General features: G+C 33.9%; 1 protein-coding gene across 4 annotated transcripts in view; it reads right to left on the bottom strand.

Annotated features, from left to right (window-relative positions):
* COMMD10 (COMM domain containing 10) overlaps positions 1-25,145 on the bottom strand; it is a 163,932-nt gene that overhangs the window by 130,937 nt on the left and 7,850 nt on the right. For all 4 annotated transcript variants that reach the window (XM_082651552.1, XM_082651555.1, XM_082651554.1 and 1 more), the window contains exons 3-5: positions 22,544-22,654; positions 20,119-20,274; positions 3,589-3,699 (exon numbers count right to left, since the gene is read on the bottom strand). In XM_082651552.1, coding sequence (XP_082507678.1) covers positions 3,589-3,699; positions 20,119-20,274; positions 22,544-22,654 — 378 coding nt within the window. The remainder of the gene's footprint in view (positions 1-3,588; positions 3,700-20,118; positions 20,275-22,543; positions 22,655-25,145) is intronic.

Raw genomic sequence — 25,145 nt, 5'->3', positions numbered from 1 at the left:
TTGTATTCTCTTTTCTCATAAAGAAGTTAATACAGGTGGCAGAATGTAACAAAAAAAATCAACAGTGTAGAAGGCTTTTTAATAAATTTCATTTTGGCAAATGATCATATGCAAATTAGCAAATATTGAAATCAGGATGATTTTATTTATTTGTTCTGTACATATCTGATTAATGGGCACTAATTTTGTTGATGATAACAAGAGAACTCTATTGTTATATACAGATTAGAAATGTAAACACTTAGCATTTCCCACAACTACTGACTTCACAGATTATTTTGAATGTTATTTCAAACAACACTGTGAGTGCCAGAGGTTAGGTAAGCAAAGAGCTCTACTGCCCCCTAATGAAGTAAAACAAAAAAAACAAAAAAGCCCAAAAACTCAGAAAACTTGTTTTGAGGTATGTGTGGAACAGGAAAATAATCTTACTTTGCTAAATGCAGTAGACAAACAGTAAGAAAATTAACTGAAAACAACCAGAATATCTATCAAAATACTATAGAAAAAGCTAGAATCATCCAGTTTTCATGATAAAATTAGTAGCAAAACAGGAAAGCCTCGAGACAGAAATGTTCTAACAGAAAGGAGGCCAGTACAACAATGTTATCTGAAGTGACAGCAATTAAAACTTCACCTCAGGCTACACTTTTCATGTGTATGTTGGAAGGGAATGAGAAGAAAGAGATTCTTAGAAACCATGCTTTTCAGTGAATTACTGTAAGTTTTCAGTTCAGCAGCTCATACGTATTGTAAATACTATCAAAATATTCTCTTACAATTTGCACTGACTCTAATCCTCTCAGAATTATTTTAATATATGTGTACTTTCAGGATAACTACATTGTAAAACATAATGTAAATGTAAAACATTTGACGGAAAAAAACCCCCATACATTTGAAAGAATTTTACCTGTTTCCTGTTTTAAACAAATGTCAATTTCTTAAGCATGACAACTGTGTACTTTATGATACTCTGCATCATAAACTAACAAGCGATAACTTTTAATCTTCCTTTTAATAAAATTTCTCCCTTCCTTTAACAAATTTGGTTTTTAAAACATGTTCCATACTCATGTTCCTTTTACCTAATACTCTAACCTGTCTAGAATTCCTGAATTCTCATTCAGAACAGAGCAAATGTTTGGGGGAAGAGCAGTGTGTGGTCCTTAATAACAGAAGTTATGTAAAAATTAACATCAAGGAATCAGATATAACAAGAGTACAAAGAATAAAATACCAGATCATAAAAACATGGAGAAAAAGTAAAGCTTCCCAGCAGCAGTTCACTGAGGGGAACAGAGGTATGGTAGATAACTGTTCCTTTATAGCTAGGGCACATGTCCCTTGGAGAGGGCCTGTTTTTAACCAGGTTGACCGTGGTTGTACATTCCACTATATGTCTGTTGTTTACAATATATAAGAAGTAGGGACCAAATCCACAAAATGCCACAGGGGAGACAGGAACACAGAGAAAGAGGGTCACTTAAGTCTGCATACGAGATGAAAATATCCTTTACATTCCTGTGCTGCTGCTTTTCTCAAGTGTCCGTTAAGGAAAATGGTTCTCTAGCTCTGCAAGTCATAAGGGTAACCAAATGTTCATTCAAAATTTTAAAACAGCAACAGACAGAAAAATACAAATGTACTCCAGCCTATATCTCAAATGAGTTGGATCTCACATCTGTATAGATTTCCTGAATAATATGAATGAATTAAAAACATGACTCTTTTACTTGAAGCATTACTCATTCATTCCTACTGCCTAAAGATATAACTGACACAGAGACATGTTTTGAAGACACAATAAAGAAGCTGGGAGGACTCAAGCATCCCAGAGTTAAACACTGCCAAAGTTATAATGCTTAAAGTATATCAAATATAGAGTCAAAATTGTATCCTTCCAAGCTATAAATTCCATTTAGCTACTCAGACTTAACATATGATAGTCACGAGAAATAAAGCAGTGAACGTATACCTGGAGAACGCATATATGTATGTGTGTATATAGGTGTGTGTTTTCCCTCATGGAAGAGTCTCAGTCCACACCAGTGAGTTTCAGGTTATTATCCTAAAGCTAAAGGAATGCCTTCCCTAGTTCACGGAGAGAAAAAAAAATAAAGGACTTTCCAGGCTATCCTTTCCCTCCTCTATTCTCAGAAGCATACATATGAAAAATATGATCAAAAATTAAAGGAAGAAAGAATGAAAGAAAAGGGAAAAGGTTAATTTTATCAAGAAATAAAGTTAGTGGCAGCTTTGGTTTAAAACAAAGAGATTTATTTATTCATTAGCCCAAGAAAACTTTTATTGATGATGATGAAGATGGCAGCAGCCAGCATTTATAGAGCATCATGTACTTTACATACACTGAGTATCTGATCTTCATAAAAGCCCTGTGAGACAGATATATTATTCCTGTTTTACAGATGAAGAAACTGACACTCATAAAGATTAAGTAACTTGCCCAAGGTTAGACCGCTACTAAATTGCAGAGCATATATAATATTGCAGTCAATTCGACACTTAACCATTAAGTTTATGTTCTTTTCTGGTCAAAATGTGTGAAATGAAATGATTCTTTGCAAACACTGTAATAAATTAATAAATTATACATGTTAAGATCCAATTCAATTGCCTAAAATTCTGTGGACATGTAACCTGAGCTAGGCACTGATGCCAATTCTTATGGAAGACAGAAATGTACAAGACATAATAAACAGTGAAAGTGCTAACAAAGAAGTAATAATATACACATCCTTCAATGCCCATTATAAATAATAACATTTCTTCCACTATTCTCTGATCACATACAGCCACAGTAACCTCTTCTTCTTCAGATCTTCCTACCTCACTCTCACCTCTATTTCATTTGTCTTAAAATGAGACAGTCTCATTTATTTAAGGAAAAAAAGTCACTCCTCCTGCTCTAAGATATTCAATTGTAGTAAAAAATATATAAAAATAGCATTCAATGACAACTGAAATACACATTTCTCAATATGCTGTAGTATATTGTCCATAGCAACTCTTTTACCTTTGATAACATGTTCAGGTTTTCTTAAATTAATACTAAAGAAAAAAATCACCATGCAGTTTAAAACTAATCCAAAATTCTATTTTGTAATAGCTGAGATTTAAACACACACACAGACATACTATACATACACAAACAGAACTCAGGTCACCTTCATATTTCAGGCATTGGCTGGACAACATTATTCCCTCTGCCATATGTATGCAGCTTAAAACACAAAACACCCAGAAACATTCACAATTATCTAAAACATTAAAATCATAATTTTATATGACCACTACCAATTTTTTCCATTGCAGAATTTAAAAGACATTATAACATATTCTTGCAAGAAAAGTACCTTGTAAGACAACCTGTTTTTTCAAATAAATAACAAAGTGATATGTAAATCTGACATCAAAACTTGTCACAAAGATCTGTCATTTTGTTAATCTTTCATTTTAATTAAATTATGTTTAAACCTTCAATTCAAAGAACAAAGACCTTGCTAACAATAAAGTACAAGATCTAGTAAACAAAATACATCCTTTCAATGGGATACCCTTTCTTACCTTCGAATCCTCATTGCTCACTCCTAGCTGTAACACAGCTTGAGGAGATTTTAGTTTTGCTTGGGCAGAGTGAGCCATCTGAAGGTTAAGCTGCCATCCAACCGTCTCCAGCTACAAAAGACAAGCACAGATTGGAATCAGATGGTACAGAAGGAAGAAAACAGTCAACTTTAAGCAAATCTCCAATCAGCAGGAATGAACATGGATAGCCTGGACTCTGTGGAAAGTCAGTTCCAGGGCTCCTTTAACCTGCACACTCTGTACATTCTCCCTTTGGGCTCATTAGATTGGCCACGTGCCATGCCTGTCAAATTCAACAGTAAAACTGGCCTTTAAATACACTCTGTTCTAAAAATAAAAGTTCTGAGACTAAGCGATGAACTACACTAAAGGAGTCAATGGTTTTTAAATAGTAAATTACTATTTTAAAACAGTATATTTTAGGGAATTCCCTGGCCGTCCAGTAGTTAGGAGTCTGCGCTCTCACTGCCGAGGGCCAGGATTTGATCCCTCCCTGGTCACAGAACTAGGATCCCACAAGCCATGCGGTGCAGCCAAAAAAACAAAAACAAAAAACAGTATATTTTAAAGCCAATGTTTTTTAAATAGTTATAAATTTGAACCAGTAAATAGCATATACTGGTGATAAGTACTTTAATGACCTCCTATTATCTTTCAAAACTCTTTGCAGTAAGTAGAACATGGTAGAACTTTTTTTTTTTTTAAAGGGAAATTGAAGTGCCCAGATGGTAAGAGGTTCACACATTTAGACACAGTTAGTGAGACTGGAATAGAGCCAGGCAAAGAATTGATATCTACTAGTGAGCAGGTGTTATCATGCTTTCCAAAGTATTCTAACTTACTATGGTTCCCAGTTATGACAGAAACTAATTAGAATACTTCCTTTGAATTTATTAATTAACAACAGCAAAATTGAATCAGGAAGGCAAAAGCAGTAAAGACACACTAAAACAGCTTAAGTTTCAAAATATTAAGCAGCATAAATGTGGCTTTACTGAACAAGACAGATTATTGGTTTCTCCAACCTCAAAACTATGAAGTTTTAAATCTAATTTCCAATAAATCTAAAGTATCAATATTTTTGTTTTGTGACATGTAATTGTCATATACCTCTGACAACATGACTCTAGTAATTGATTTAGTAAAACTACCTTAGCTACACTGGTAAGAATGGCAGCCTCACAACCATTTTTACTTAACTGGAATACTAATTGCTAACTTGAAAGACTGTTCAACAGCTAGAATCACAGCAGTGACTCAAAGCCAAATTGGAAAGAGAGCAATGAAAGTATTATCTATTCGAGAGAGGATGTGATGAGAAAATAAAGATACAATTCTGTACTTTCTGGCACTGAACCTTTTAGAGTTTATGGGTAAAAAGGGGGAAGATGTTGCAGAGACATAATCCATAATACCACAAGTAAAAGAATCAATTTAATGGTACATGTTAAGGATCCATAATGTACTGATCTTTAACACTGATTACAGTAGTAACATAGTCTCTAATAGCAGCCCACTACTTTCGCAACAGTCACATGCAATAGACCCTCCAATATAACAGGAAAGAACATGTCATAACTACTCTCATATATCCAAGCATTTTGATACACATCATCATCTTAATTGAAAAGCACCCTCTAGGTATTTCTATGGACCTGTAAGACACTGTTTTGATCTCATTTAACTAATCCTATCCCTGTCCTTTAAGCACTTAAGATAAATGACAAAGATAAATATTAAGTGAATAAACTAAAATATGGTCCCACTATGGTCAGGCCTTTGCATAAATTAATGTATGCTCAGTCACTGCACAGAGGTAGAACGGGAGAATTGAGATCACTGAACTTAAAGCTTATGCTTTAGTTCATGCTTACGCTGTCACTCACTAGCTAGGTGACCCTGATAGTTAAGTCACAATCTTTCAAGGTCTCAATTTCCTCATAAAAAATGGAAATAAATCTACCTGAATTATATACTTTTCTGAGTTACTGATAATATCAAATAAGAAAATGCATATTCAAATTGCTTTGGAAACTGCAAAGCATTATAAATATAAGGCATTTGGGTCACCTAATTTTTCCTACAGTATCTTTTTTTAATAGTATGTTTTAAATAGAGTTGACACTCTATATCTATCTGCTGAATTGAAACAAATCAAAAAATACAAGGAAAGGTAAAATTTTAAAACCATCATAACTAAAAAGAGTTCGTTGGTTGATGTTCTTAAATTCTAGAGCCTTTTCTATTGAATTTTGTGATTTAAAAATATTTGTCCCGGGCTTCCCTGGTGGCGCAGTGGTTGAGAGTCCGCCTGCCGATGCAGGGGACACGGGTTCGTGCCCCAGTCCGGGAAGATCCCACATGCTGCAGAGTGGCTGGGCCCGTGAGCCATGGCCGCTGAGCCTGCGCGTCCGGAGCCTGTGCTCCGCAACGGGAGAGGCCACAACAGTGAGAGGCCTGCGTACTGCAAAAAAAAAAAAAAAAAAAAAATTGTCCCATGCCCCCATGAAAGAGTAATTTTAAAAGTAAAAACAAAAAATTGCTAAACTCATATGTAGGTATATGCACATACACACACCCACTCATAAAATTTCATAGAAAAAGATCAGTATTCAGAAAACTTAAATGAAGAGGGAATAAAGGATAACTAGAATTATTTTAAAAAATACTTTGCAGTTTCACAGAATAGTAAGAAAAACAAAACTAACAAAATATTTACAGTGAAACTAGGAGACAACAGCAACACTACTTGAGATAGGTACTCTTATTATCCCCATTCTAGAGATTAAATATGTAAAATGTAAACAACTGGTGCATAGGAGTAAAGAGTATATGAAGATTCCTTATGTTATTATTCCCACTTTGTTTGAAATTATATCAAAATCAAAAGTTACAGAAATTAAAAAAAAAAGTTACAGAAATTGATTCAAGTAAAAATCATCCATGGATACTAAATTTAAGTGGAGAAAGTTTGATTTGAAATGAACGGTCACAAAGTTTCTGCCCACAATTCCTTTTTAGTTGCAAAAGAAGAAAATAATTATGCAGTTGAAAAAAAAAAGCAACATTTTAATCAAGAGATCAAAATTAACATCACCAAAAAGTAGCAAATGGACAGCAGGTGCCTCTAGAAATGATATCCTGCGAAGACCACAACATCATTTACATAACTTTCTAGCCAAAAATCATAACTAAATTTGATCATGAAGAAACGACAGAAAAAAACAGAGAAACACATAAAACAAGTGGAAGGTACACTTGAAAAACATCAATGTCCTAAAAGACAAAGAAAAGCTGAAGAAAGAAGGAATTCCTTAAACTGCTTAGAACATATATTATTTTCTGGGTCTATAATAGGCACTGGTAATACAAATATGAATAAAACAAAGGCCCTTTGCCAAGGTGAAAATCTTACAGTATACTATTTAATTATTCCTCTGAGACTCCTAAGAAACAAATATGATAGTCATCAATATTTAATTACATAGGAAACAAAATCTAGCATAGAATTTTGACTTAAGTTAGCTAAACTACATTTGCTTCTACTTAAAAGAAAATTCTGTATAGTGTATATGAGGCATTTGTACATTAAAATACCAGGAACCATTTTAATATAATTTGTTTTGATATCTCATATTCAAATTTAAATCTGAGGGTGTTTATACCTTAACCAACATCTTAAGTTTAAATGTCATCAAAATAACATGAAACACAAGGAAAATGAGCCACTAATATTTTTAATGTTTTCCAACCCATGCCAAAACTGTTTACATGATAGTTCTTAGGCATCTCATTTACATTACTTATTACCTGACAATGTCACTAACATGTCAGTTCAAAATATAAGGACTTCATTCTCCCTCTAACTTCCACATAAAAAAACTCAGCATAAGCTTAAATTCTCGTAATTGCTTTGTAAACCACAGTTTTAAGCATATGCAAAATTAGTCAAAATTACAATAATATTAGCTCTTTTAAAATGAAAAAGAAAATGTAAAGTTAATCACCATACTTTAACTACTGGATCTCTCAAATAGTAGCCTCTGCTTGGATCATATCACATAGTAAGAAACACTTTTTTATGTTGCAAACTGATATACATATACAAAAGTGTCACAAAACAATTTTTACCCAGAGCAGTAATACAGAATCTCTACTATGTTTCACTTTTAAAATACTAATTCAGGGACTCCCCCAGTGGTCCAGTGGCTAAGATTCTGCGCTCCCAATTCAGGGGGCCCGGGTTTGATCCCTGGTCAGGGAACTAGATTCCACATGCTACAACTAAGAGTTCACATGCTGCAAATAAAAGATCTCACATGCCGCAACTAAGACCCAGTGCAGCCAAATAAATACTTTAAAAAATAAAATAAAATAAAAATTTAAACAATTTAAAAATTAAAAAAAATAATAAAATACTAATTCAAAACCCTCCAAATTGATTTCATTACCTACTAAGCCACTAATAGGTCAAGCTATCTATCTATAGTTAGAAAAAATACTGCTCAGAAATACTGAATGAGTTTTAGGAATTATGTGTATGGATATTCATGAAACAATTATTATTTATTATAATGTCATGAAAACACAAAGTAGAACTGTAACTGCTAAAAGAGAAAACAGTACCTATATTTTGTCGCTATAATCCATCATTCATTTTATAACTGGCAAATACTATAAGCAGAAATTCTGTATATATATGGCTTATTACACAAACTATACATTACTATTTACGCCTATGAAATATAAAACTTAGGAAGTTAACTAAACATTTAATACAAGAAGAGCATCAACCTACCTGTTTTTAAGGCTTAGCTAAACACTTGCTCTATAATTTCCTTGACCATTTCTCTTGACTTCAATGATTTCTTCGTATATAATCTACTGATTAATTATAGAAAATTCCCAACTTAAAAAAATTCTAGTTGGCTTATTCTTTGTTTTCTAAAATTATACATATAGAATAAAGCATGATATTAAGAACTTTTTCTAAATCTTTCATACAGGGGAGAAGGGCATTTTTCAATTCAATGTAATCTGCTTAATAAGGTTAGCTTTTAGAAGCATTTCTCATTATAACCCTGTATCACCAAGAAAGGAATACCTGCTGGGAAAATCAATTCATGAATGTATAAGAGGTCATACTTATGATCCCTCAATTATGGCATGTGTATATGTATATAATGAAATCTTTAAAATAATAGATTCAGAGTAATTTTACATTTGTCTAAAATAGAGAAGTTTCCACTATTTCCATAATGTATAGAGATCTATTTTCTCAAGTAATATATGTATCTAAGGAGTTTGCCTAAGGACACAAGATGACAGCACCAATTTAGGAGTACATTTCATTGGAAACATTCTATATACCAGTGAACAATAAAGGCACTGATGATTATACCTCAAATTTTCACCTTTTTCCTTTGGAAAGAAAATGCTGTAGAAGAAATGAAGAAGGCATTTATAATCTGCTCAAATAGGTTCATTAATCAAATCAGCAAAAATTTAAACAGGCTGTCATTTGGAGGCCCTCCGGGAGATGCCAAATTTTATTCCCCATTTTTAAGCTGGCAGTGCCCTATTTATAAAATCAGATTCTAAAAAATCTATTTGTTTGGGACTTAGAACAAATCTGCAAATATAATAAAATTATAAATGGTGATTAAATTACCAAGTAATTTAACAGAAGGAATGCAAGTGGTTCCCTACTTTTGTCCTAACTAGAGGAATATCTAAAACTCAAAAAATAATAAATTCCAGTTCTAAATGGCTAAAAACAAATAATACCTTGGCATTAAGAAAAATCTTCAATTTCTGGCATTTTATATACGTGGTTTTCTTAACTATTATATACAATAGATATCAGCCTTAACTTACAAGCATATAATTTGAGAAAAAGCCTGTTGCTTTCAGGACACTAATGATTCCCATCTTTATGTAAATACCACAAATTGTATGCTGATGAAACTTACACTTATCAGTAGAATCAGACTTTCATCCTAGTCTTCTAACCATTTTTAAATAATAATGGCACAATGATATAAAGACTGGCCTATGCAAATGAAAAAACAAACAAACAAAAACAAGTTTACCATTAACTGAGATGAGAAAACTACAGGAACAGTTTCAAGAGGAATGATCCAAAGATCAGTTTACTTTTTTAATGTTAAGCTTGAGATGCCTATTCTATATCCAATGAAACTATCAAGTAGGCTAGAGAAAAAATGTTTTATTAGAAAATAGTTTTTAAACCCAGAAGCCTAGATGTGATTGCCAGGGAAGTACAAAAGAAAAGAGAAGAGGATCAGGGACTGACTCCTGGCACAATATAAAATTTAGAGGTTGTAGAAATGAGAAGAAAGTAGCAAATATGACTGTCTAAAAGAAGCAGGCAGAAAGGAGAAAAACCAGAAGAGCACAGACCTGACTTTTGTACCGTCATAGATGCTGGGGACATAAAAATCAATAAACTTACAATCTCTGTCCCGAAAGCTCCAAGTCTAGTGATGAAGACAAACATACGCAAAAGTAATTTTGATATAACACATATGTAGAAAATCCTAAGTAACTGCAAAAAAGCTACTAAAACTAATGGCCAGTTTTAAGAAAGTTATGGCAAAAGGTTAATATGAAACATCAATAGTTTTCAATATACTAGAAAGAAACAATTGGAAAATGTCAAAAATGCAATTCCATTTTTAGTGGCAACCAAAATCATGCAAATACACAGTCTTAGTCTGTTCAGGCCACTAAAACAAAATACCACAGACTGCATAGCTTAGTAATAACAACATTTATCTCTCACAGTTGTGGAGATTGGAAGTCTGAGATAAGGGTGACAGCAAGGTTGAGCGAGGGCCCTCTTCCAGGCTGCAGACTTCTTGTATCCTCACATGGCAGAAGGAGGCAAGGGAGTTCTCTAGGGCCTCTTTATAAGGGTACTAATCCCATTCATTAGGGTTCTTTCCTTATTACCTAATCACCCCCTAAAGGTCCTACCTCCTAATATCATCACCATGGGGGTGAGGTTTCAACATACAAATCTTGAAGAGACACAAACATTCAGTCTATAGCATAAGAATAACAAAATTTGTGCAAATCCTGGTCACTGGAAAAACTACAAACATTACTGGAATAAATTAAAGAAGATATCAATAAATGGAGAGATATACCATGCTCATGAATTTAAAGATTCAATATTATTAAGATGTCAGTTCTTCCAGAAATGATCTATAGAATTTAGGACAATCTAATTAATTCCCCAGCAGGAATTTTTTAATAGAAACTGACAAGCTGATTCTAAAATTTAAATGGAAAGGCAAATGACCTAAAAGTGTCAAACCAATTTTTTTAAAGAGTTGGAGGAGCTATATTACCTAACTTGAAGAATATAAAACTACAGCAATAAAGACAATGTGGCACTGGCAAAGGATAGACATAAAGACCCATCAATTGACTTCTAACGAAGGTACCAAGGTAAATGATGCTGGAACAACTAGATATCTACATGGAAACAAAATAAAAAACAACCTCTACCTAACACCAAACACAAAAATGAACTCAAAATGGATCACAGACCTAAATGTAACTGCTAAAACCATCAAACTTCTAGAAGAAAACATAAAAGGAAATCTTTGTGATCTTAGGATAGGCAAAGATTTTAAAGAGAGCCATAAAAGTATGAACCACAAAAGAAAAAAATTATAAACTAGACTTCATCAAAATAAAAAATTCTGTTCTTCAAAAGTCACCATTAATAAAAAGGCAAGCCACGGACTAATAAAATATTCACAATACATATACCTGACAAAGGACTTGTATCCAAACTACATAAATAATTCTTACCAAAATAAGAAAATGAAATCTACCCCACTGTAAAGCAATTATACTCCAAAAAAGATGTTAGAAGAAAAATAAATTAAAAAAAAAGAAATCTATATAAAAAGGGCAAAGATTGGAACAGATAATTCACAAAAGAAGATAAACAAATGGCCAACAAACACATAAAAAGATATTCAAAATCCTTATGTTCAACATCCTTATACCCATTAGAATGGCTAAAACTTTAAAGAATGGCAGCACCAAGTGTTGGCCAGGACATGAAGAAACTGCTGGTTGGAGTGTAAAATAGTACAACCACTTTGGAAAACTGTTTGGCAGCTTCTCATATAGTTAAATATACACTGACCCTACAACCCAGTCAATCCACCCCTAAGAAATTACTCAAGAGAAATAAAAATATATGTCCTTAAAAAGATGTGTACATGAATGTTAACAGATTTATTCAAACTAGCCCAAAGCTGGAAAGAGCCCCATTATCCATCAACAAGTGAATGGATAAACTGTGACACATCCGTATGACAGAACACCACCCTGCAATAAAAAAGAATACCAACCCACAATGAAAAGGAGCAAACCATTGATACATTGATACAACATTGATACATTGATACAACCATTGATACATTGATACATTGATACAACAACACAGATGAACCTCAAAATCATACTCAGTGGAAGAAGCCAGAGGAAAGTACATGTGTATAATTCCATTTATATAAAATCCTACTAAACACAATCTATAGTGACACAAAGCAGATCAGTGGTTTCCTGCAGCCAGGGTTTAGGGAGGAAAGAACTGCCAGGGGGCATGAGGAAACTTTTTAGCACGATGAAAATGCTCTGTATTTTAATTATGACCATGATCTCACAGAAATAATGCTATCAAAATTCACCAAATAGTGCAATTAAAAGGATACAGATTACACTATGTAAATTATAATTTAATAATGCTATTTTTTAAAAGATACAATATATTAAAGGCCGTAACAGAGGAATGTATAGGTGCGATGAGAGAACATCTTCAATCTCTTTGCCATCCTCTAGTCATGGGCAAGAACAGGAGGCAGTAAGCCTCAAAGGAACAAGCCACACTACTACTTGCCTCCCAGAGAAAGAATTCTATACTGTGACATCTTTAAGTATACGAAGACAAGGTCAGGATCTCAGAGATGACTATTATGCAATACAGTATCCACATTACAAGAGGTATAAATGCTTTATTACAAATATCACAACTTAGGGATACTCTCTAACCTATACCCTCAAGTTTAGATGCCACAAAAGTCAACCTAGTGTCATTGCTAGGGTGGCATGAAACTTAAAATTATACTCCTTGACCCACAGACTTGGCCAAAATACCTAATTGGTCTTCCTATCCAAGTTATAAAGTGATGAGGGAAAACATCAATGAATCATCATTCAGACTGCTTGCCACCTCTGCATACCATGAATATATGAAGACCATAGTACAAGTTTACTGACACCGAAATGTCATTCAGCTAATGCTCTCACAGTTGACAACACTCTGAAAAAGTACATCAATTCTATTTAGCAAGTGCACATCTTTGACTACTATGACATAAGAGTAATTTTGCTAACAGCACAGTTCTTTGGCATTAGTAAAATCTTAATTTAATTTGTTAATGGTCTGGTTTTAGTCAATTATTTATAAAGCAGAGAATACATTTCTACTTCAAATTAGACTGATTAAGGGTCTCTTAGATCTAAAGTTCTTTAAATTGATTGCTGCATCAACAGCTAATGACATCACCTTTTTTCCCCTGGAGAATTTCCATTTCAAGCTAAAGCAATTCTTATTATACATATTCCCACTTTTAAAGAGGAAAAATGTAAATGACTGAATCTAGTATTCCAGCAAAACTCAAGAGTCATGAAATAAATGAACCACAAAAGGCTTAAAGTACAACCAAAATGAAAACACAAAAGAACACTAGGAAATACAAAATATAATCCATACCCTCCTCTCTTTACTTTTCTAACACCAATAAACACAAATATCCCTCTTTATAAGAAAACCCTATAAACTGAACCTCAAAGTAGCACAATTAGTAAAGCAGGAATATTGTGCATTTATTTAATCAACAACTATTTTTTGAGAACCCACTATCTACCAAGGGCCATTTAAAGTAGTGAAAATACAGTAGTGAACAAAACAGACAAAAATTCCTGCCCTTGTGGAGTTTATAGTTTAGTAGTAGAGACAATTTAAAAAAATGAACACGTAGAATATATAGAAGGTCAGATAAGAATAATGAGTATTATAGAAAAAAACGAAGTAAGAATGTACCATAGAGGTGGAAGCACTTTTCACTATGATGATTACAGCAAGGCTCACTGATAAGTGTGATATTTGCGCAAAGAGCTGAAAAAGATAGGAAGCCAACCACATGAACATCCAAGAGTTTCTGAGGTAAAGAGAATAGAATTCTCCAAAGTGAGCCAGGTGGAGGTCAACAAGATAGTGGACCAAAAGGGGTTACTGATCATGTAGGGTCTTAAAGGCAATTTTAAGAACTTTGACTTCCATTGTAAACAACACGGAAAGACTTGGTGGATCTGGAGCAGAGCAAAGACAGAATAAGACTTACAATTTAAAAGAAGCACTTTTAGAGTTCCTAATCTAATAATGGTAGGAAGGAGTTTATATCACATCAACTTCCCTTGCAAATAAAAAGTATAACTTCTAGGGCTTCCCTGGTGGCGCAGTGGTTGAGAGTCCGCCTGCCAATGCAGGGGACACAGGTTCGTGTCCCGGTCCGGGAAGATCCCACATGCCGTGGAGCAGCTGTGCCCGTGAGCCATGGCCGCTGAGCCTGTGCGTCCGGAGCCTGTGCTCCGCAACGGGAGAGGCCACAGCAGTGAGAGGCCCACGTACCACAAAAAAAAAAAAAAAAAAAAAAAAAAAAAAGTATAACTTCTAAAGAAAATATTTTAAAAACAGTGATTTGAAGGCATTGGAGAATGACTAAAAGCAGAAAGAAGTTAAAGGGAAGGGATCCACACAAGGTGACAGATTTGTAAAAGAAGGGAACCACACAAGGTGACAGATTCACAATTATATGACTCTTTACATTTATATGACTTTTTCCCAATCCGTGCAGCATGGACTGGCTAAAACTCAAATACAAAGCCTCAGATTTGGCTTAAGGGGTCAGCAATCCCATTGCTAGACATTTACTCAAGGGAAATAAAAACATATGTCCACAAAAAGACTTGTACACAAATGTCAAAGAGCAGTCTTATTCCTAATAGCCAGAAACTGGAAACAACCCAAAAGTCTATCAAGAGGACTACAGATAAACAAACTGTGTTGTTTTCATACAAGGAAATATTACTCAGCAACAAAAGAACTGCTGATACAAGTAACAACATGAATGCATCCAAAAAAACATTATGTTGAGAGACAGTAGACAGACACTTATTTGAATTCATTTATATTAACTCTACGAACAGAAAAAAAACAACTTACAGTGATGGAAATTTGAGTATGAAGGTGGAGGGAATTAAAACTGGGCACTTTCCAGGTGATGAAAATTTTCTCTATTTTGTTAAGGAGAATGATTAAAAGGGTATATATAATTTCTGAAATTCATCAAACTGAACACACTTAAAATCTCTGCATTTTCTGCAGGTAGATTATATTTCAATAAAAAAACAGTAAATGAATATAGCAGCATTTAAATCTCACAAACATTTACATTCAGTCAATTCCAGCATATGGAAAAACCATGGCTTTCACTTCATTCTTAACATGCCAACAACTAATGCAACAAATGAGGCAGAAATTTGACTTGTATATGGATATAATTATAACAAAATACCTTTCCTATAAATGCAGATGATAATGTTAAGAAGCGTTTAAATCTTGAAAAAGCACTCAGATATGTATTCATAGTTACGTATTTAGATTTAGCTATATGAAGTATGTTTTTTCTGTTCTTTTTAATAAAGCCATTCATCCATCCTTAGAATTCCAAAAGAAATGAAATAAGAATATAAAAGAAAATAATAAAACAAAAGAATACACTAAGTTTTAAAAATGTCAAATCTAAATTTCTTATATTACATATAAAAGACAGATATTTAACAATTAATGAAGCAAACAATTAGTTGTTACACTTAACAATAAAGTAAATCTTATTATAATGGCTTAAAGAGGATTTTTTTAAAAGACTGTTTAGGAACATTATTATCTTAAGAACGTTAGCCATCCTTTTTTTTTTTTTTTTTTTTTGCAGTACACGGGCCTCTCACTGTTGTGGCCTCTCCTGTTGCGGAGCACAGGCTCCAGACGCGCAGGCTCCGCGGCCATGGCTCACGGGCCCAGCTGCTCCGCGGCATGTGGGATCTTCCCGGACCGGGGCACGAACCCGTGTCCCCTGCATCGGCAGGCAGACTCTCAACCACTGCGACACCAGGGAAGCCCTAGCCATCCATTTTAAATGTAGGTTTCTCAAGAACATATGAGACATGATGAATTTTCACTACATAATGAAATAATAAATTTGCTATGTAACTGGTAAAATTAAGAACACTCTTAACAGGACGAAATCACAATACACACATTTTGAGCATTCAAAACAAATACAACTGTCAAATTTATCCTTAAAATCTTCCTAACAAACATACAAGTACATTTTAAGAAAAGGAATCAGTACAGGAATCAGTAGCCTTTAAAGAGCAGGCTACTCAGAGTGCTAAAAATATGCCTTATGTATATTTCTCATAATCATATCTGTTACTGAGGAATAGGGTGAACTTCAAATGTAAAAATGTCTTAGAAAAAATATCATATAAAAAAACACAATTCTTTTCCTTAAGGTCTCAGAAAAAAAGAGATGTATCAATATGTCAGTAATATTTAACATATAAGTTTTTACATTTTGTATAGCATGAATATACATAAAGGAACTCTAACCAGAATTTTAGGAGTAAAATTAAACATAGTATTCAAGTTCTGTCTGAAAGGGTATTCATAATTTAATAAATGTTGTAACCACACAGGCATTTTAACAAAAATCAAACAGAAAATCCTGTTAGAAGGACACTGCTAACATAGTCAACACTGATAAAAGAGGGAAGACTACCAATTCTAATAAGCAGTGGTAACATTTCAGTGTCCAAAGAGGTTAAGATAAAAAAAAAAAAAAAAAAGTGAGACAGGATAAAATTTTTAAATCCCTTCAATCATATCCTGTAAAAAGCTATCCAATCAATTTTCAATCTGCCTCTCACTTATTAGATTTAAATAACAGAAGATGAAAAGAGGTGTTTTTAAAAACTGAATTAAAAATAAGTTCCTTTTGATTTTTTAACTTGTTATTTAACTGAATCTGACTCTCTTTGAATTCAGAATTACACAGATGTTCCACTGCAAGCACCACACAGTTTATGTTAACCTCTAAATGACTATAAAACAGTCTTTGCAAATACAACTTTTGTTCATTATATAATAAATCACTGCCATATATTTCTGTTACAATTTAAATGACATGATCTATTTTCATCCACAGCTATTTTAGTCACCATATCTTAACAGTCAACAGGGCAAAAAGGAAGATAACATTATAGTTGTCAGAGGTACCATGACATAAAAGGCTCAATTAAGAGAGAGACCAATCTCGGACTTCCCTGGTGGTGCAGCGGTTGAGAATCCGCCTGCCAATGCAGGGGACACAGGTTTGAGCCCTGGTCTGGGAAGATCCCACATGCCACGGAGCAACTAAAGTCCATGTGCCACAACTACTGAGCCTGCGCTCTAGAGCCTGTGTGCCACAACTACTGAGCCTGCATGCCACAACTACTGAAGCCCACGCACCTAGATCCTGTGCTCTGCAACAAGAAGCCACCGCAATGAGAAGCCCCCGCTCACCACAACTAGAGAAAGCCTGCACGTAGCAACGAAGACCCAATGCAGCCAAAAATAAATAAATAAAATTAAAAAAAAAAAGAGAGAGAGCCCAATCTGATTCCCACCTCACCTTCACCATGGACCACTTGGGTTAACACGGTAAAGGTACACTTTCGAAAGTTTTATTTCTTTTTCAAAGATATAAAACACACATATACACACACAAACTATGTAAACTACCCTGCATAAAGCCTGACACAGAAAAATTTTGCTGCTAACATTTAGGTGGTAGTAGAGCACAGTGGCTTAGGAGTGTAACTACTTTGTTAAATCCCAACTCTACCACTTATTTAGCTGCGTGACCATGGACCAATTATTTAATCTCTCTAATCCTCAGTTTAATTTTAAATATAAACTAGAACTATTAATGGATCTTACAAGATATAATGCACTGAGTAGAGTTTTTGGTCCACTGTAAACATAAGAAATGTTTGATATTATTATATGATCTTAATTAGCATTTAAGGTATTAAAAAATGTATTAGCTACCCTCTCATATACTCTGTATTGGCAAAAGATAATTTCCTACATTCTCAAGGGACCAGTGTCATAGGGACCAATTAATCATATCCAACTACTTTTTTGCATATTTTATATAACAACTGATCAAACTACTTCTTAAACAGAAGTTAATGTAATACAACATAAGGAAGAAATATTACTTTTTAAAAAAATTTTTTTTATTTATTTTATTTTTGGCTGCGTTGGGTCCTCACCACGACGCGCGGGCTTTCTCTAGTTGTGGCGAGTGGGGACTACTCTTCGTTGTGGTGCATGGGCTTCTCATTGCAGTGGCTTCTCTTGTTGCGGAGCACGGATTCTAGGCACACAGGCTTCAGTAGTTGTGGCATGTAGGCTCAGTAGTTGTGGCTCGCAGGCTCAGTAGTTGTGGTACACGGGCCTAGCTGCTCTGCGGCATGTGGGATCTTCCCAGACCAGGGCTTGAACTCGGGTCCCCTGCATTGGCAGGCAGACTCTTAACCACTGCGCTACCAGGGAAGGCCCAGAAACATTACTTTTAAAAAAGCAACAAACTATCAGCCAGAAAACAATAAAAAATGACTTACTATCAGAGGTGAAAAAAGAAATATTTTTAACTATACAAGTATACTGTACTTATATAAATGCAAGAAAAAAAACAGAAGAAAATTATATAAATATAAAAAATAGGCAAATATTCAAAGACAAGTAGAGATTTTTTTTTTTTAATGGCAATGGTTAAAAAAATTTTAGGGATAAAAAATGGAAAACAAAATCTGTACAGGGTACAGGAAAAAGCAGAAATTAAAATGAAAAATGAAACTGTGATGTGGAGGACACTTGAGAGCTCTTAGAATGTACAGTTTAAAAGAAAAAGAGAGAAATGAAAACAATACCGGGGCATTTTCTAAAAACCCATACCTAGCATCTTTTTGTTTCTACTTTATACATTAGATCCCCAGAATTTATTCATCTTATAACTGGAAATTTGTATTCTTTGAACAACATTGCCTCCATTTCCCTACCCCAGCCCCAGTCCCTGGTAACCACCATCCTACTCTCTTTTTAATTTTTTTTGCCATACCACCCAGCATGCAGGATCTTACTTCCCTGACCAGGGATTGAACCTGTTCCCCTGCCGTGGAAGCGAGGAGTCTTAACCACTGGACTACCAGGGAAGTCCCCAGCATCTTACTTAATGATGAGAGACTGAATGCTTCCTCTCTAAAACTGGGAACAAAGCATGATGTTCAAACTTACCAATCTTATTCAACATCATATTATAAGTCCTAGTCAGTACAGTAAGGCAGGAAAAACAAAAGGTGAACAAACTGAAAAGGAAGAAATAAAACTATCTCTATATGCATGAACAATCTGACTTTCTACAAAGAAAATCACAAGGAAAACCACCAAAAAAACTGCTATAATTAATTTGTGAGTTTACCAAGGTCTTGAATACAATATCAATATATAAAAATCAATTGTGTTTCTATATACTAGCAGTAAACAACTAGAAACCAAAATTTTAAAACCAGTACCATTTACAACAACTACAAAAAAAAAACTTAGGTTAAGATACAAAACCAAAGGCAGTATCAATAAAAGAAAAAAATGATAAATCAAACTTGATCAGATTTTAAAGGTTTTACTTTGCAAAAGACACTGTTAGAAACTAAAAAGGAAAGCTACAGACTAAGAGAAAATATCTGCAAATCATATATCTGACAAAGGACTCAAAAGATTCACAAAACTCAACAGAAAGAAAACAAACACCTTCTACAAATTGTAACAACCAAAAACACAAGAACAAAAACAAAACCCATGCATTTCTGTATGCTGGGATTTACACTTGTAATTGTCCTTTATATTTATATTACTATAATTATGTCACAGTGTGGAAATACAGTTAGACAAAAGATCTGAACACACACTTCACAAAAGGAGACATATGGATGGCAAGTAACTACATAAAAAGATAATCATCATAATCTGTTATTAGGGAAATATAAATTCAAAACACAAGATATCATTACAAAACCTAAAAGAATAGCTTTAATACAGACAACTGACAATACCAAGAGCTGACAAGGATTTGGAACTACTGGAACGCTAATATAATGCTGGTGAAAATGCAAAATAACACCAATCACAAATATTTCCAGAAAATAGAAAGAGGAGAGTGGAACTTTTCAGATATAATAATTTATGCCATACATACACATTGAAAAATATCTTTTGAGTAGTATATACTATACCTTGTGGGGTGCAAGAATCCTCTGCCTGAATTTTTCAATTGTTTCTTGACCCATAGAAGACCAAGCACTGACAAATGCTTCTGCTTTGTCTTGTCTAAGATGAATGTTCTCTAACTGCTGCTGCAAAGCTGCTGGCTTCACGTTGTAATATACTGCCTATTAAAGAGGAAAAAAAAATTATATATATCCCTACTGTTCATACAGAGACCTTGAACTGTAATCAAATACAACATTATTTTAAATGATTTAAATTTTAAAAATTTCATATTTCTGCTGCAGAAATTTTTTTATTTTACAAATAATAATATACTCAACCAAGGGCTGGAAGATTCAGAATTAAATGGCCTAAATTATTCAAGCTAAACTGCTTCATTTTTGCCTGTGGTTTAAGTAATACTAAATCCACTTAAGAGAAAAACTTCTTTGCTTTGGCTATGTAAATGGTATCCTAATTAAAAGTTCATTTCCTTATTTCATTTCATTATTTCAAATAAGTACACAGTGGTTTTGTTTCCCAACTATCAAAGTTTTTTTTCCAAGAAACACTTTCTCAAAAGTTTTTTTTCCAAGAAACACTTTCTCAAAACCACGTTCATCTACCAACTTCCTAGGTAATATATGATAAAAAACTGAAAACTTTTTTACGGTGATACCTGTTGTTTTTTACATTATTCTGAACAAGCTTCCTCATAAACCCCAGGCTGCTCTGCCCTATTCAGTTATCCTTTTCTTCTACTGAAGGTTCACCAAGGATAAGAACCATAATCAACTTTATGATCTGTAACCTGTATAAGGCTGCATGTAGTAGGTGCCTAGCAGCTTGTCCTCCTAACGGTATCTATTCACTAGAATGCCCAGAAAGCTACAGTATTGTTTATTGTGAAATAAACTTTTACTTCACAAGTATTCTACTTAATCAAACAACAGGAATTTATTAAGAATCTATTTTTATAGACACTACGGAGAACAGTATGGCGGTTCCTTAAAAAACTAAAAATAGAACCATATGACCCAGCAATCCCACTACTGGGCATATACCCTAAGAAAACCATAATTCAAAAAGAGTCATGTACCACAATGTTCATTGCAGCACTATTTACAACAGCCAGGACATGGAAGCAACCTAAGTGTCCATTGACCAATGAATGGATAAAGAAGATGTGGCACATATATACAACAGAATATTACTCAGCCATAAAAAGAAACAAAATTGAGTCATTTGTAGTGAGGTGGATGGACCTAGAGTCTGTCATACAGAGTGAAGTAAGTCAAAAAGAGAAAAACAAATACTGTATGCTAACCCATATATATGGAATCTAAAAAAAAAGGTTCTAATGAACCTAGGGGCAGGACAGGAATAAAGATGCAGACATAGAGAATGGACTTAAGGACACGGGGAGGGGGAAGGGTAAGCTGGGACGAAGTGAGAGAGTAACATTGACATATATACACTACCAAGTGTAAAATAGCTAGTGGGAAGCAGCTGCATAGCACAGGGAGATCAGCTCAGTGCTTTGTGACCACCTAGAGGGGTGGGATAGGAAGGGTGGGAGGGAAACACAAGAGGGAGGGGATATGGGGATGTATGTATACGTATAGCTGATTCACTTTGTTATACAGCAGAAACTAACCCAACATTGTAAAGCAATTACACTCCAATAAAGATGTTAAAAAAAAATTATTTTTAGCCCAGCAATGTGCTACATTTACATAAGATGCACAGAAAATGTGATCCTGGCCCCATACAAATTCAAAACCTAGTGAAGGAGACACAACTGACATACATGAAATAATGAAAAGACTAACAATGTGCTCTACCATGATGAGCCAAGCATAAAAGGAATCCAAATAAGGGGAGGACTGCAAATATAAGGGGTCAAGGCTGCAGTGGGAGGAGATGTGATTTTAACAGAACAATGAACTTGAACAATGAACTGAATTTAGATGTAAAGAAGGGATGCAGAAGAACAGCTCAGTAGGAAGAAATAGTATGACAAAAGGTCCTTTGACAAATATTTCTTTTCTAAATGTTTTATCAACCTAGTCAAATAGATCCTCCAAAATCATTTATTAAATTTCTTAAATAAAATGTGTTCATTTTTCCAAATTTTTTTCCAAATTATTATACCAAGTAACAATAAATTTGAATCTTTTTTAACTGTCTCAAGTCAACGAAGTCTTGATTCATACTGTCAAATACTTTACTCACGCTGCTCAACACTAAGACTGTTTTAGTAGAACGCAATACCATGGAAAAAAAATCACATTCAAAATTTTTTTACTACATCAAAATTTTTTGATAAAACATATTCACAGCTTCCATCTGTATACTTGAGAAAAATAAGATAAAATGTTATAGATATCACAGCAATGCAAACATGTAGTAAACAAACCATGGTTAGGAAATTTGGGGCAATAAAAATACCTGTTCTAAAATAAAAGATATTGTTTCAAGAACTAGGTGAAGATCTTGTCTCTCCAGAGAAAATGCAGCTTGAAGTTTTTCTTCCTCTTCTTCACTGAAACTATTCTCAGCCTACAACACAGAAAGCAATCTATTAGCATACACTCAGGTATTCAAAACTCAGATACTCAACAGAAGATTCATTTATTCATATGACAATGAGAACTTGAAAGAAAGAAAGTAAATCCATCCTAGAAAGAAACTGACGTGTCTCTAAATTTCAATATCTTAAAATCATAGTACAGTTCATTACCTGGCTCTTGCCAAATAAATTTCATTTAAAAAAACCAGTATTTTCAATTCTATGATGTATAGGAGGTGGAAAATAATGGTAAATAACATAAACGATGGACATTTAACATATACACTAATATGTATAAAATGGATAACTAAAAAGAACCTGCTGTATAAAAAATTTTTTTTAAAAATGGATATTTAGAAAAAACAACACTACAAGGTAAAACCCCAAAATGTTAACAATAATTAATAGTAATCTCCATCTTTACTCACAACATTATAATCAACTATATTCCAGTATCAAATAAAAATTGAGAAAGAAAATTTAAAAAACATTGGGGGAGGGACACCTTCTCTGCAATAATACTATCCAATTATAATGGGCCCCAGCAACTCTTCTAAGAGCCCAGAGCAAAATCTCCATCTAAGAGAACAGCATTTTAAGGCAGAAAATACCTGGCGGCTCCTTTCCTTTGGTAGCTCTTTCCTCCCCCCAACTCACCCCAAAACCTCTGCCAGTATATGACCTTACCTAGCCCTAAGCCCCTGTAGGCATTTAATAAGAGGGAGCCTACCCTGGAAGCATTAAACAGATAAAAACCGTTAACCTTGGGAACCTTTATCTACATCCTCCATTACCTAGCACCAGGATTCCCATCAGATAGAGAGGTGGCAACTAGTTTAACCCTTAGGATTATTTTATTAAAAGTCAATGGGTTATGGGATGCAGCAAAAGCAATTCTTAAAGGGAAATTTACAGTGGTACAGGCTTTAAGAAACAAAAAAAATCTCAAACAATCTAACCCACCACCTAAAAGAATTAGAAAAGGTAAAACAAAACTTAAATTCAGAAGAAGGAGCTAATAAAGGTCAGAGAGGAAATAAATAAAATAGAGATGAAAAAAACAATAGAAAAAAAATCAATAAAACCAAGAGCTGATTCTTTGAAAGGGTAAACAAAATTGACAAACCTCTGGCCAGGCTCACTAAGAAGAAAAGAGAGAAGACCCAAATAAAATAAGAAATGGAAGAGGAGAAATCACAACTGATACTGCAGAAGTACAAAAAAAAAAAAAATATATATATATATAAATATAAAAATATATATATATATAAATATATATATATATACACACACACACACACACACACACATATATATATATATATTTACTGAGTACTTATTATGTGCTACATAGATAGTTTATGTCCTCAGGAGTACTATCGTCTAGTTAGAAAGACAAATTAAAAACAAATAATTGTTCCAATAACTTCCCTTTTTAATGAGTTTTGCCAAAGTATGGATTATTATAAGAGCATATATAAAGCAAGAAATTAAGTCTTTTTGATAATTTTAATATTTTCTAAAACTTACACATTACACACATTACTTTTATAAGCAATATATGAAAGAAAGAAGTTAGCCATCTGAGTATAAGTTCTGGCTACTCTCCTTTCTTTCATTTCCAAAATAATCTCCTTGATCTAAAGACTGGTTTTTCAAGTATGAAAAATATACACTATTAGAACTGCTTTCAAATAAAAATACTTTATCCACACATACCAAAAACAACTTTCCCTGCTGCTGCCTCTCCCCAACAGCTACATGGAGAAGTTTCAGAAGTCCATGCCTTAACAGCTTAGGATGAGGTACAACTTTACAATTGCTCAAGTGAAGCAGCATTAGAACTCTAAGCTGGCATATTTTTGGTTTGGGGAGGCTAGTCACCAGAACTCCCAGTATCTACTACCTGTTTTATGACTGAGAAAAGCATGAACGCAATTTGGCCAAAATGCCAATCACTTACCTCAAGAACAATGTTTTGATTTTAAAGTTCCAGAATTTCTGTGATTACCATACACCTTCTTGAAATAATGACCTACAGTACCAGACTTTATCAATATGAGGAAGAGAATAACAGTATTACTCATGTACAATCAATGAACCACATGTTGCATTAAATTCAATGGATATGTACAATTTAACTTCCAAGTTTGTCAATCTGATTCCTTTAAATATACACCAAATGAGATATTTTGACAAAATAAAAAGTGATTGAGCACGTAGAAAAATAAACTTCAGTGTCCTCAATATGTACAAGAAAATGAGACTTTTTTTTTAAGTTTTTTTTTCTGATGTGGACCATTTTTAAAGTCTTTATTGAATTTGTTACAATACTGCTTCTGCTTTATGTTTTGGTTTTTTGGCCACGAGGCATGTGGGATCTTAGCTCCCCGACCAGGGATCGAACCCACTTCCCCTGCATTGGAAGGCAGATTCTTGACCACTGGACCGCCAGGGAAGTCCCAAGACATTTTTAAAAAG

The sequence above is a fragment of the Grampus griseus genome, assembly GCF_964374135.1.
Source record: "Grampus griseus genome assembly, chromosome: 3".
NCBI classification, from domain to species: Eukaryota; Metazoa; Chordata; class Mammalia; order Artiodactyla; family Delphinidae; genus Grampus; species Grampus griseus.
Note: the sequence above shows the minus strand (reverse complement) of the source record. Positions and strands in the feature narration are given on the sequence as shown.